This window comes from Nylanderia fulva, unplaced genomic scaffold (genome assembly GCF_048542155.1).
Source record: "Nylanderia fulva isolate GAGA-0341 unplaced genomic scaffold, ASM4854215v1 Scaffold87, whole genome shotgun sequence".
Classification (NCBI taxonomy): domain Eukaryota; kingdom Metazoa; phylum Arthropoda; class Insecta; order Hymenoptera; family Formicidae; genus Nylanderia; species Nylanderia fulva.
This window is the reverse complement of record NW_028190993.1, coordinates 310641-325526: the sequence shown is the minus strand read 5'-3', so window position 1 is coordinate 325526 and position 14886 is coordinate 310641. Positions and strand designations below refer to the sequence as shown.

At 27.4% G+C, this 14886-nt stretch overlaps 1 protein-coding gene across 1 annotated transcript; it reads right to left on the bottom strand.

Moving 5' to 3' along the window:
• Positions 1–6412: 6412 nt before the first annotated feature.
• Positions 6413–14709, bottom strand: LOC114928274 (F-box only protein 21-like). Its single transcript, XM_085489555.1, has 8 exons — positions 14552–14709; positions 10672–11067; positions 10149–10593; positions 9162–9292; positions 8826–8946; positions 8521–8637; positions 7997–8330; positions 6413–7744 (listed from the first exon to the last, which is right to left on the bottom strand). Exons 1-8 carry the CDS (start codon positions 14707–14709, stop codon positions 7548–7550), a joined length of 1899 nt encoding a protein of 632 aa, XP_085345681.1. The 3' UTR covers positions 6413–7547.
• Between the last annotated feature and the right edge of the window lie 177 nt (positions 14710–14886).

The following is a 14886-nucleotide window of genomic DNA, read 5'->3' as shown; positions in this document are numbered from 1 at the left end:
TGTACCAATTTCGAGACAATCGGTCCACAAATGCGGAAGTAGTTCGGGTACAGACAGACAGACAGACAGACAGACAGACGGACGGTGCTTATATATATAGATATATAATTTTTCCCACTTTGCATTCACCAAACATTGCCTCAGAAAGTGAAACATTTTCTTAAAGCAATATTTTTTGGTTAGATCGCAATATTTTCTAAAAAAAAGTTCCAAATTAACTGTGCAAAAGTTCATTAGTCTCTATAATCTTTATATATGGCATTATTGATATATTAAAATCTACCGTAAAATTTGAGTCAGGCAGGTTCTAATTTCATCAATGAGGAAAACAATCGTTGTGAGATCACGTGGTCCATTTTTGATCATATTATTATCATTTATTGTATTCATACATTTAACCCACACATGGAATACTTCTTCAAAACCTATTAAATTATCTATTGTATCATTGATAGTATAATGTTTACTAATTAGTATAGACACAATTTTTTTTATAAAACGTGCACTATGAATTCCCAATTTTACAAAGTCAAATTTTTTATACTGCTGTTTTAGTTCAGATTTCTTCTGCTCATTTTTGTACTTTTTTCGAGAAGTTTATACCAGTCCTTATTCTCATTAGGCCATCTAATATTGAAACAGAAAATATTTTAATAAAGTTTTGAAAATCCCATTATAGGCAATGCTATTGTATCATTAATAAAGTTGTGGAATAATACATCTTTTAAAATGCATAATATATAGAAAGTATCGATCAAAATGTCAATCTTCTTGTCTTATTGCAACAAATGCACAATCTTCAAAAAAATTTAGATTATATATACTAAAACAATTGACAAAGCAGTATATATATTGTTTGACAATTTTATTATTTGAGGACCTACATTGTTTAAAACTTGGTAAAAAACATTTTTACATGTTTGAAGAACATGATATAACAAAATCAAATTTTTATAATTGTTTTTTTATATTGTGTGAATAATTTATTATCTGTCTTTCGAATGTTTATATACAACTAAATGTTAAAATTGCGAAATTCAATAATTATTAATCAATAATTAATAATTTTTAAACGAATAAGTAAAATATTTAAAAATGGTAGTAATTTAATCAACCAACTCTGGCTATTTAATATATCTTTATTTAATATTCACGACGTTTCGGCCATGGGTTTTGGCCCTTATCAAGTGCTTAAACACAACTTTCTATATATAAACTTAATTTCTGATCTTAAAATGTGACATGATATATGTAATGTGAAACAATTAACTATATTATTGTGTTGGTTACAAGCTCTTTACATACTCATTACTTCGATCAAACTGAGTTTGATATATGTAATGACATGATATATGTAATGTGAAACAATTAACTATATTATTGTGTTGGTTACAAGCTCTTTACATACTCATTACTTCGATCAAACTGAGTTTGATCGAAGTAATGAGTATGTAAAGAGCTTGTAACCAACACAATAATATAGTTAATTGTTTCACATTACATATATCATGTCACATTTTAAGATCAGAAATTAAGTTTATATATAGAAAGTTGTGTTTAAGCACTTGATAAGGGCCAAAACCCATGGCCGAAACGTCGTGAATATTAAATAAAGATATATTAAATAGCCAGAGTTGGTTGATTAAATTACTACCATTTTTAATTATCATCTGGTGACTTCAGAGATTTTTACATCTTTTAAAATATTTAAAATAATTTACTACAATTTGGAGTTATTAAGAATATCAAGTTAAAAATTCACACCATCATTGTTATATATTTTTAAATATTACTTTACAAAACTAATTAATGAAATAGCAACAATAAAATAAAACAATCGAATAAAAATGTGCTAATTAATAAACCTGGCGTTGTAATTTGTATATATAAGTAAATATTTTCTTGTAAAAGTTATTTTTTATTTATGGATACGTTTTGATTTTATTTCTGGATCAATGTGTCTGTCAAAATACATAAAAGTATATAAAAATATAAAAAATATTAAAGTGAAATGAAAAATATTAATATTATAACTATAAATATTAGACACAATGATAACTTATTAACTATTACGAGGCCATGTGTAACGAGCAAATAAAAAATTATTATAAATCTTGGAAAAACTTTAATTTAAAAAAACCCTTTACAAACGTTTCGAACTGTACTCAGTCTTCTTCAGTGCGCAATAAACATTATAATAAATAAATAAATATAAATAAAAATTCTAATAAAAAGTCGCAATACAATATCAAAATAAATTAAATAATTATGTCAAAATTAAAAGGCGAAATACGCTAACAATAAATTTAAATTATTAAAAATAGTTCAACCCGAACAGTCCCAATTAGATGCAAAAATCGCATTAAAATAATTTATCCGGCTAATTAATATTATTTTAAAAATTATTATTGAGAACTCGGAGTGGCACTTAGACATTACTCCAAACCAACCGCTCATCGTTAGTCGGCGAAAGGCTATCAGTCCGGCAATGAACGTGTTCATCATCTCCAAGTTTTTTTAAAATGTTATAAATTGAATTTAAAAATTTTAATATAAAATAGAAATTGACTTATGTATGTGTAAAAAATTAAGAATTAAAAATTAAAAATTAATTAATTGTTGCTTACTATTGTCTCCGAATAAATTGAGATGACCATGCCTCTAATTGTTGTTGAACTTAATACTTAACTGATGTCGAGTCATTTGAAAAGTTGAATATATAGGTGTCAAGTCGCAAAAACATAAACATATTAATAAGTCTAAAAATTTCTTATTTCTTCTAGAATGTCAAAATAAGCGTTGTTGAGCAATTCAGTGTCTGTATTATTATTTATACCATGCTTTTGTTCCTTTATGTGTATCATCTCCGAGATAAGTCTTTTATAATAGTTAGATTCGATATCAAGTATTTTGACGTTATCCCAATCAAAAGCATGTTTTTTATCTACAATATGTTGCGAGACCACAGAATGCTTAGAAGAATCAAATTTAATGTTATTTATATGCTCCTTTAGTCTAGTACGTAATTTTCTTTTGGTTTGCCCAACGTATGAAGCTTCGCAGTCTTTACAATTGATTTTGTAGACGACATTATTATTGCTATTATGCGCATTTTTGTCCTTATGGACTCTGATGAATTTGTTAAGATTATTAAGACAACGGTACCTTACTCTAAAATCTGATTTTTTAATGTCGATGCCATTGTTTCCGGGATGTTATTAATATAGAGGATAACAAAAAATTTTTTATTATTTCCCTCTATAATTTATTTTGTTCTATTGTTGTTAAACTGCTAATTGTTTACTACTTTTATTCTTCTATATTTCTTTAAAAATTAAATAAATAGGGTAACCGTTGTCCAACAATGTTTCAATACACAGTTCTAGATTTTCCTTGTGATATATGGGATGAAATAATAACAATGCTCTATCGATCAAATTATAAATCACTCCTATTTTGTGGCACATGGGGTAATTTGATAAGAAAGATAGTACTCTGCCTGAACAAGTCTTTTTTTGAAATTAGTTCAAGTGTATGACGTTGTCGATGATCTTAATGTTTAAATCTAAAAAATGTATGCTTCTATTATTTTCGTATTCAACCGTAAATTGTAGTCGTTGATGGTATTAAACTTATTCAATATACTATCTATCTTATCCTTTGGTGCCACCATAATAATGTCATCTACATATCTATAATACATTCCGATATTAAAATCCAATGTGTTAATAATCGATTCCTCCAGATCTTGCATAACGATATTAGCAATTATTGGCGATAACGGGAAACCCATAGGCGTGCCATAAACTTGTTTGTAAACAATGTCATTAAATGTAAAATATGTTGACGACAGTATAAATTTAACCATAGAAATAAATTCATTTTTTGGAATGTATGTGTGTTAATATCATTCCATCTATTGCTCACACTTTCAATTGCAAGATCTATCGGAATGTTAGTGAAAAGTGAAACCACGTCTAACGATATTAGAATATCTTCTGTACTAATTTGTTTACCCGCTAGCTTGCTATATAATTCAAAACTGTTATTTACATTGCTTTTAACCGTGGGAATACCATTTGATATAATTTTATGTAAAAATGTGGCAATCGAGTATAGCGTGGTATTAATTGATGACACAATAATTCTAAATGAAGTATTCTTCTTGTGTATTTTTGGGAGACCATAACATTTTGGAAGAAGGGAGTCACTGGAACGTAGTGAAAAATATTCTTTGTTGGAAATGTACCCTTTTTTTTGCCATTTTTTAAGAGTATCGTTTAGTTCCTTTTCTATTCTAGAGGATGGATTCTTTTTTATGATAGAATAGGTACTATTGTCATCAAGTAGGCCCTCCATCTTATCCGTGTAATATTTTTTTGTTATCGCGACTGTTACATTGCCCTTATCGGCCCTTGTAAAGAGAATATCAAGATTATTATGGCAAAATTTCCTTGTGTATCTATGCATGCAAATCAATTCATTATGAATTGAATTAAACTTAGTTTTGCCACGTAAAAAGTTAGAAAGTTGTGGAACCAAATTGTTGCGCAATGTTTTTAAATTTTTGATGTTGTAACTGGTGGAATTTCCTTCCATATCCTTGATAAACTCGTGTATGACCAACTTTTTATCATTATTAAACGGCAGGCAGAATTTACTCCTAAATTGTAATAAGTTAGTAACATTGGATTTTTATTTATATTTATTTATTTATTATAATGTTTATTGCGCACTGAAGAAGACTAAGTACAGTTCGAAACGTTTATAAAGGGTTTTTTTAAATTAAAATTTTTCCAAGATTTATAATAATTTTTTATTTGCTCGTTACACATGGCCTCGTAATAGTTAATAAGTTATCATTGTGTTTGTTTATATACGAGCTTAAACATTGTTTACAGATTAGGTGATTTTGTATTATATTTTTATTGTATAAATATTAGTTCAAAACAATAAGTCATGGGGGAACAAATACAAATTTATAATATTCGGAGAATATCTCAAGAGTACATATTGTGTACATTCACAAAACATTTGATAAACATACTACGACTGCAATATTTTTATAATATTCTCTGAACTTTATAGAATTTACATAATCTCTTAAGGTCTCAACAAGCGGAGTTACCTCTGCAAATATTTTTTTTGCCAACTTTTTTTTTTTGCCACTTCTTGGATTCGCCTGCCCACTGGAACTGCTTGCACGTGTATCTAAAGTTCATAATATCCTCAATACTTATATTATTGCAGCCAAGAATGATGGTTATCATCTCTTCAGATAATAACTGTATCGAAGCCATTACAATATTTCCGTACAATTAATTTATTGTCTGAACGCATGAAAAATCTACCGTAATAGTGTTTCTTTTACCGATTGCAAAGAGTACAAATGCAAATCTTATGTTTACTATATAATAAAGAATTCTACACTATGTCTTATCCTTATTTTCTGACCTGAAAATCCATACTAGCTACAGAATCGAGACTCTTTTATGCTTTCTCCCACCATAGAGTTGTCACGTGACTATATGAATCAAAGAAACCACCAAAATGGAAAAGAAAGCACAATACTTCTATTCGATCTATGCGCCTTTAAGATAGAAAAAGATAGATGAATACGGAATAGCATTAAAGCAGAAAAGCGTCATATTAAAAAAAAAAATCGTATTTTTTTGTGTTGCAATAAATACGTTTTTGCAATTTAGATATTTTTAAAGATTCACGTCTAATTTAATACAATAGTCTGAGTTATTGTTTTTTATTTTTACCACTCTTTTGTTCGTCTACTTTTGAATCAAAAAAGTGGGAAAAAGGTGTGTTCTGTACCTGTCAAAATAAAAAGTTTGATATTTGTTCCGTACAATCTAAATTTCTGTAAGTTACTTATCCCAAGACATCAGTTTGCAATTAAATACTTCAGCGTTATTTTTGTTCAACATCGCATACAGGAAGCTTACATACATTTCTAAAATTTTTAAAGAATTCAAGTAGTTTTATAACATATATATATATATATATATATATATATATATATATATATATATATACATGAGTAATGTGAACATTTTCATAAGCAGCCTTTTTTTAGAAAAATTTTCCTTCTTTGCGGAAACATTAAAAGTTTTTTGGTTTGAGAGTCTTTCAAATAATGCTTGTTTTGATCTTTAGAGATTTTTGAAAAGGATAGGCAAAGAAAATTGTACGCGTAATTGTTTTCAATCGCTAATCAGTAAATAGGAATAATTAAATAATCAATCAAACTAGCAAGAAATCAATTTATTAACTATCACGACGATTCGACCATGTGGTTGCAGTTCTTTTAAAGTAAAACACTAAAAAATTATTTTAAACATAAAAATTACAAAAAATTATAAAGATGATAACAAAAAACGCACAAAACTGTCCAAATGCAGAATTGCAATGATAATATTACTATATAATATAACTACTTATTATAAAATTAAATATACGCAAAATTCACATTTTTTGTCGAAATAAACATTATAACACTTTATGACAAAAATCAGAAATTAAAAGCGAGAGACAGTAATCAACGTATCACACAGCGACGATCGTCAACAGTATATTAAAACTATCAGTAAACCTATTTTAAAACTATCAGTAAGCCTATTTTGTTTTAGATTTCATTTAATCTCTCTGTATCCTTTTGTGAGTCAATGTTATTATTAAGTTTTTTAATGGAAAACATTTCTGACAACTTTCTCTTCTTTACATGTTTTTTAGTATGTAAAATATTAAAACTATTCCAATCGAAATCAGACCGATGTCTGCTAATAGCAGAATACAAAGTAATATCTAATTTTATATTATTCCGATGTTCTTTAAATCTAGTATTATGATGCCTCTTAGTTTGTTTTATATATGGCGCAGAACAATCATTAGAAATATTTAGATTAAAACTTTAGTTTGTCATGACAGCAATATATTATAATACAAAGTCGATATTATAAATTATTCATATGTTAACATACTAAACGTTGGATGATCAAAAACAAAAATGTAATCAAAATAAATATTTTACAATATAATTTATAATATAATTAAATGAATATATTTATAATTAGTCTCCTTGATAGTTTGATCGATTTATGTTACATCTCGTTCACAATCAGAAATATTATTCGTTTTTGTAACTCTTGTCATTTTTTATCTCGTATCGTTTCAATGATTTATTAGCTGAAATTTTGTTTCTGACAAGATATTTTAATAATAAATAGTTAGCCTTATTAGACTCTTAGTAGAATTTAATTTTTGATTTACAAATTGTAATATATCTTGGAAATATGTGTGATACTTTGGAGTTATCATTTTAAAATGGAGTTATCTTTTAATATTTCAATGAGGTAAGAGAACATTTTAATAAATTGTTAGTAATTTTATTTATATTATTATTATGTTAAATTTACTATTCAATTGCGCTACAGATGATCCAGAAACAGATTAAAATGTACGCCCTTTTTTGATAATACTTACATTATAATACTTACATTAAAAATGAGTATAATTTACAATAAAATATACGTGTCTTAATTACTGCGTTTGTGCTTATAGTTAGCCATTTGTATACCGTATTTGATATTGTTTTTTTCCTCAATTATAGCGGCATCGTGCGGATAAAGTTCTGCCATCATTTTATTTGGTACGTAATGCGTGTCTTCGAATTTACAGAAATAACGTCCTATTTCGTAATTTTCGACCCATCCAGTTGTTAAGGTCAGAGCGTCTAAATTAAAAAAAAAAATAAGTAAAAAAAAATAAATCAATGATAACTACGATTAAGTAATAAACTGTATCAAGAAATAATAAATAAAATGTAATAAATAAAAATAAATAAAATAAACAGAATAACTAAATTAATAAAGAGTCTGGAATAAACCAGAATAAATAAAATATTTTTTTACATTGCGTATAGAAGAGACGTGTTTGTAATTTAATAAATATATTTTAAAAAAGAAATAAGTTTTAATAATTTTACCTTCATTTATGAAACACAGTGTGTTCTTTTCAGTAAGTATTATGTAATGTGGTTGTTCATATGTGGATGCTTCCAAAAAAGCATAATACGAGTAAGTATTGAAAGGCCTAAGATAGCAGTAGAAGATTATTTTGTGTCCGAATTGGTAACTGTCGCTGTAGAATATTTTTTTAAGGCCAAATTTATTTTTGTGCCAACCTACTATTACACCGCGAATACCGTTTGTAGATTCATGACTTTCATTTTTATTATGTTTTACGATCATTCCAACTACAAATTTGATATTATTTGGTCGTCCAATCGACTGATTTAATTTACTAAATTTAAATGCACCCTATAAATTGTAATATTATTCTTTAAATAATAATTTTTATTATGTAATTTCTAGTTGAACTTTTGTAGTAAAATGAATAATAGTGAATTAAATTATAATTCGCCCATAATTGAATATGATATAAGAGAACAAACAATAACATTTATGATTATCAATATATGTATATTAATATTGTATAATGCCGACATACACGTTTTTCATTCTTGCAAATGGATAAACTTGATAATAGTATTACTTTTGATGGCATCTTCAAAATATTATTTTTCCAGTAAAAATTGTCACTTTTATCTAAAATGTCTTCAATTAACTGGAAGAGATAATAAAATTATAAACATGTATACGTAGATAAAGTTGCGATTACGAAAAAAAAAATGAGAAATGGTATATTTTTTCTATGTATAAGATGTGTTTCAAAAATTCGTGGTTTCGATGTTGCAAATGCATTAATTAATAAATATTAAAATTGATATAAAGCATCTATGAATAATTGCCAACCTCACTAGCTGACATTCTGTAATATTCAGAAGGTTCTGAAAAAGACATCTCGATAAGATTAGCCGGGAATTTGTCAAAACTTATGTAAAAACACCTTACATTTTCTAAGCTGTTCGTGGCACTGGAAACAATAAAAAGTTACACATCTATACATATATATATATATATATATATATATATATATATATATATACACATACATACATATACATATATAAACAAGTAAAGTTATATATATATATATATATATATGTAAACATGTGCGTGTGTATATATAATGAAAGTAAAAATATCGAACAATTCGGATAATTTATAATCTAAATAAAATATACTTACTATTTAGGTTTCCAAAATATACACATTTCTCCATTAGTTTCAATTATATCACACCGTAGACCAAGTCTTCTGGCCACGCTGTGATATATTGTTAATATAATATTATCATCGCCATATTTATTTTCTAAGACCTGTTTCGGAAATTACAATACGAAAATTAATTAGAGAAGGGAGAACAAGTGTTTTCGAAAAAAAAAAATTGCACAAACTTTTTTTTTTAATTTGTAAGAAAAAATCCATCTTTTACGAGAATTTTAAAATTTATATACTTTTGTTATGTATAATGTTGAGTATAACAGCTCAACTAATATTTATTCGACGTCATAGCATATGTTTTAGTGAACATGTGAAATATTTTGGTGGTAGTAAAAAATAAGAGCATGGTATAATATTTACTATATTGTTATTCCAAATTGTATATGCATATATACTATTGTAAATATTGATTATATTTGAGAATAATAAAAAACATATTATTTAGCGATTATTAGAAAAATTACAGATTGTGGTCATATTTTTGGTACGGCTATCACGCACGAGTTTATCCTATCCCTCTCTGAGGAGTTATACTTTTTTAAAGAAGATAAAAATCAGATTTTTCAAATTTTTTCTAAAATTATGGACAAGTTAAAAAATGTAAATTGACTTATATTACTATCAAAAAGAATGTTTGTTAATATCTTTTTAATAATTTTTCCCTGCTTTTTAATCTTTATTATTATAGAGAGATGAAACTAACAATCCATATTCAATTTTTTATTAGAACTTATTAAACAGAATATGATTATTCAAACATATGCGTTAGAAATATTGATTCCTTTTGAAACTTTTTTATTTTTTTTTTTCATTTTCGTAAAATCAATTAGTTTTCAAGAAAAAAAAATAAAACCTTATAATTGGTCATCATACGCGAGTTTACTTTACACTGAATATATTTATAGCATAATTGACTATAATTATTATGTATTATAATCTGTAATAACTTACATTATCTATACAATACTGTTTCAATTCATCATCGTCTTCCTTTTGGTTAATTCGAAAGTTGAGTTCACCAAATATATATTCCTGCAGTGTATCCATAATTTGAGTTCCTTCCGCTTCGTCCCAATAATTATCGTTAATATTATTGTTTTCCCAATAGGAAAAATTTTCGGCAGACGTCCCGAATATTGAATGATCGGGATATTTTTTTCTGAGCAAATTCCGTGCGTTTTGTGCGATAGTATTTATTGATGTTTTTATGCGCGAGTAAAATATATCCTTTTCTGGTTGAAGATATTGAGCCAAAATAGTAGCAGCTTGTTCCATTAGCTGTTGTTCAGCTGGTTTTGCTTGAAATCCTTTCCACTTTCCAAACACCACATGTTTTCTCAAATAATTATACAATCTCATATTGCAATATCTCTTGGTTAGATCGCAATTAGCACTTCTGAAAAAAGAAACAGAACAATAAGTGTATTTTTTCAGTCTATGATATTCAAAGCACTTAATTTATAATAAATCATACCGTGAAGATTCGGTTGTTAACAAGTATTTAATTTCATCAGAGATGCAAGTGTTCGTTACGAAATTTTTAGCTATTTGTTCCATTCTGTATATGTTATGGTCAGGTGCCCTTGTATTTTCTAATTGATATTCGTAATCAAAATCTGCTATATAAGCTATCGAATCATTCATATCATAAAGCTTATCTAGTATTTCAGATATAATATTTTGTGACAACTTTACACTGTATATTCCTATTTCTGTAAAATTTAAACTTTTATTCATAATCATCAATTGTTCAGGTTCCTTCTCAGATTTCTCTACAGATTTCTCCTCAAATTTCAAAATATCTTTTAGATTTAGCTCATATATTTCATATTTAGATATCTTATCGTAATATTTTTTGCCATTGGGCCATCTAAAATTAGAAGAAAAATGTCCCAGTTAAAAATGATAGTTAAATCGGCGTCGAATCGACCTCGAATTGATGTCGAATCGATATTGATTCGACGTCTTTTCGTTCAATTCTGACTAAGGTTTAAATACAGTTTGAAGATACATCATCGAAATATCAATCTTCTTGCCTTATTGTAGAAATTGTACAATCTTGAAAAAATTTTAAATTATATAATTAAATTTTACATCAAGAATGTACATAATAATACTAAAAATAGTAGCAGACAAAGCAATATATTTTATATCTTGTTTTATAACTCTATTATTTAACGATAACCATATACTATTACTTTTACATTCTATATTTATGAAATATTTAATAAATTTATAATATTTTACAAATTTATTGGAATAATAATAACAATAAATTAAAACATTTCAATATAAATATACTAATTAAAAACCTAATTTATTTATTATTTATGATCGTTTTGGTCTTATCATTCGGTTGAAATAAAAAAAAGAATAAAACGATAAAAAACAATGTCAACTTATATAACTATTTATATTAAATAATAACAAAGAAAGATATGATTTACGCTGTACCAGTCTACTGCAAATGTACGTGCGCGAGGACGATAAAATTTAATTTTTTGCCGTCTTACACATGTGCACAAAGCACGAATTTTCCTTAGCCGTTGCTAAGACTTATTGAGGAACAATAGAGATCTTAAATACGAGATTTCCATTAGTATAAAAAACCATTATGATTGACGTTATAATCAAATAAACAATATATTAATTATTTGGTCGTGTTTATTATATATTATGTAACAAAAAATAAAATAAAAAATTAACAAAAGAAACATGCGAAACTAAAAGGATATTGTATTTCAAAATTTATCTCCCTTTTATTATATATAATATTATATTTTTGTATTATATAAGTATTAATATTTTACCTATATTATATTTAATATAAAAAAAACTGTTAATCTCGGCTCAAATTATTGTGATACAATAAAAATAAAATCTCGACGGCAATCGGAGCCTGTGCGGATGACATGCACAAAATTAATAAATTAAAATGAGATCTCAAGTCAAACTCATTTATTAAATTCTAAACGTTTCGACCCACTTCGGGTCTTCTTCAGTAGCTGCAAAATACAAAGAAACAAAAAAAAATAAAAGATAATCGGTACAATCAGAAAATTATAAAACTCGTATACATACAATCCGCAAATAAATTAAATATCATTCTCCTCCCTATTCGAACCGTCCGGCCGTCGGAGTGTCTCCCTAACGGTGACCATCGTCAGGAAGGAAGCAGAGCAGTGACTCCCTTACCAACACTAATCAACATAGTATAAATTAAACGTGTAAGATCCCCAAGAATTATAAATTAAAAACCGGGAAGAACACTCACCCCGACAGCAAAAACAGAGAGAAGACGATGCTACACGTGACACATCACTCTAACGACTGTGCGGTATTCTACATCGACACAGTCGATACATATATACGCAAAAAAAAAAAAAAAAAAAAAAACAAATATAAAAATAAAATATGAAAATAAAAATAAAAACAACTAATACTTATCGGCACTCATGTCAAAGGTCTAACGAAAAAATCCGGTTATGTATAATCACAAAGCTAGATTTTGGTAAATTTTTCAATTAACAGATCAAAATTCTCGTTTAATTTGTCGGTGTCGCTATGTAAATTTAAACTATTCTTCTGACGCTTTATGTGGATCATTTCGGATATCAAACGTTTACCTAAAAAAGGCTCCTCGTCCAAGACTTTTACATCCTCCCAATTAAATTCATGGTTCAATAATCTATGTTCCGATATGACTGATAATTGTGACGCGTTTCTTTTTATGTTGCTGCGATGTTCTTTCATCCTAGTTTTCAACAATCTACCCGTCTGCCCTACATACGACGCATCACAATCCATACAATCAATTTTATAAACTACATTGTTATGGAGTTCCCTTGGTAACTTATCCTTGTGTACTTTGATGAAATCCGTACAACGTCTCCGTAAATTCATCAAAGTACACAAGGATAAGTTACCAAGGGAACTCCATAACAATGTAGTTTATAAAATTGATTGTATGGATTGTGATGCGTCGTATGTAGGGCAGACGGGTAGATTGTTGAAAACTAGGATGAAAGAACATCGCAGCAACATAAAAAGAAACGCGTCACAATTATCAGTCATATCGGAACATAGATTATTGAACCATGAATTTAATTGGGAGGATGTAAAAGTCTTGGACGAGGAGCCTTTTTTAGGTAAACGTTTGATATCCGAAATGATCCACATAAAGCGTCAGAAGAATAGTTTAAATTTACATAGCGACACCGACAAATTAAACGAGAATTTTGATCTGTTAATTGAAAAATTTACCAAAATCTAGCTTTGTGATTATACATAACCGGATTTTTTCGTTAGACCTTTGACATGAGTGCCGATAAGTATTAGTTGTTTTTATTTTTATTTTCATATTTTATTTTTATATTTGTTTTTTTTTTTTTTTTTTTTTTGCGTATATATGTATCGACTGTGTCGATGTAGAATACCGCACAGTCGTTAGAGTGATGTGTCACGTGTAGCATCGTCTTCTCTCTGTTTTTGCTGTCGGGGTGAGTGTTCTTCCCGGTTTTTAATTTATAATTCTTGGGGATCTTACACGTTTAATTTATACTATGTTGATTAGTGTTGGTAAGGGAGTCACTGCTCTGCTTCCTTCCTGACGATGGTCACCGTTAGGGAGACACTCCGACGGCCGGACGGTTCGAATAGGGAGGAGAATGATATTTAATTTATTTGCGGATTGTATGTATACGAGTTTTATAATTTTCTGATTGTACCGATTATCTTTTATTTTTTTTGTTTCTTTGTATTTTGCAGCTACTGAAGAAGACCCGAAGTGGGTCGAAACGTTTAGAATTTAATAAATGAGTTTGACTTGAGATCTCATTTTAATTTATTAATTTTGTGCATGTCATCCGCACAGGCTCCGATTGCCGTCGAGATTTTATTTTTATATTATATTTATTTATTGCATTATAAGTCTGTCAAATAAAAAAACCAATAAGATTTATCAATGTGTAGAAAATAGGAAAAGCAGGAGAAATTATTTTTAAGAAAATTTATTTTATTTACATGGAATTAATATATACCCGTGTTTGTATTATTTATTACACTCGTCTATAATCTTTGAATGTTTCAATGCAATATAATTTTTTATACTTAAATGTATTTTTTAAAAATCATTATTTAATATTTTATATTTATATTTTTAATTATATTTATTACATTTATGTTTAGTATATATATATATTATATTTTTATATATTTAATTTCTATATTAATTATGTATATATAAATTTAATTTATATATGAGGAGTATATATAGTTTTTTAGAAATGTACCATTAAGCAACAGGTCAATTACCAAAAATTAAATTACAATAATATTCATAAACAAACAATTACCTTTGCGAAAACTTTTTATCTATAAGCTTTACGAAACCGGCTGCTTTCCGGAATTGCTGGCACGTGCATCGAAAATTGATAATATCCTCAATACTTATGTTATCGTACTCAAGAATAATGGTTATCATCTCTTCAGGTAAGCACGTTATCGAAGCCATTGCACTATTTCTGTATAATTTTTGTGTGATAACGTATATGTGTGAAAAAAATACCGTAATACTGATTTCATACGTTTGCGATTTCAGAGAGGACGATTTCGTGTCTTGAGTATATTCCAGAATATTCCCACACCAAATGTCCACTCTTTTCTTCTAAACCTAAACTGTAAGCCCATA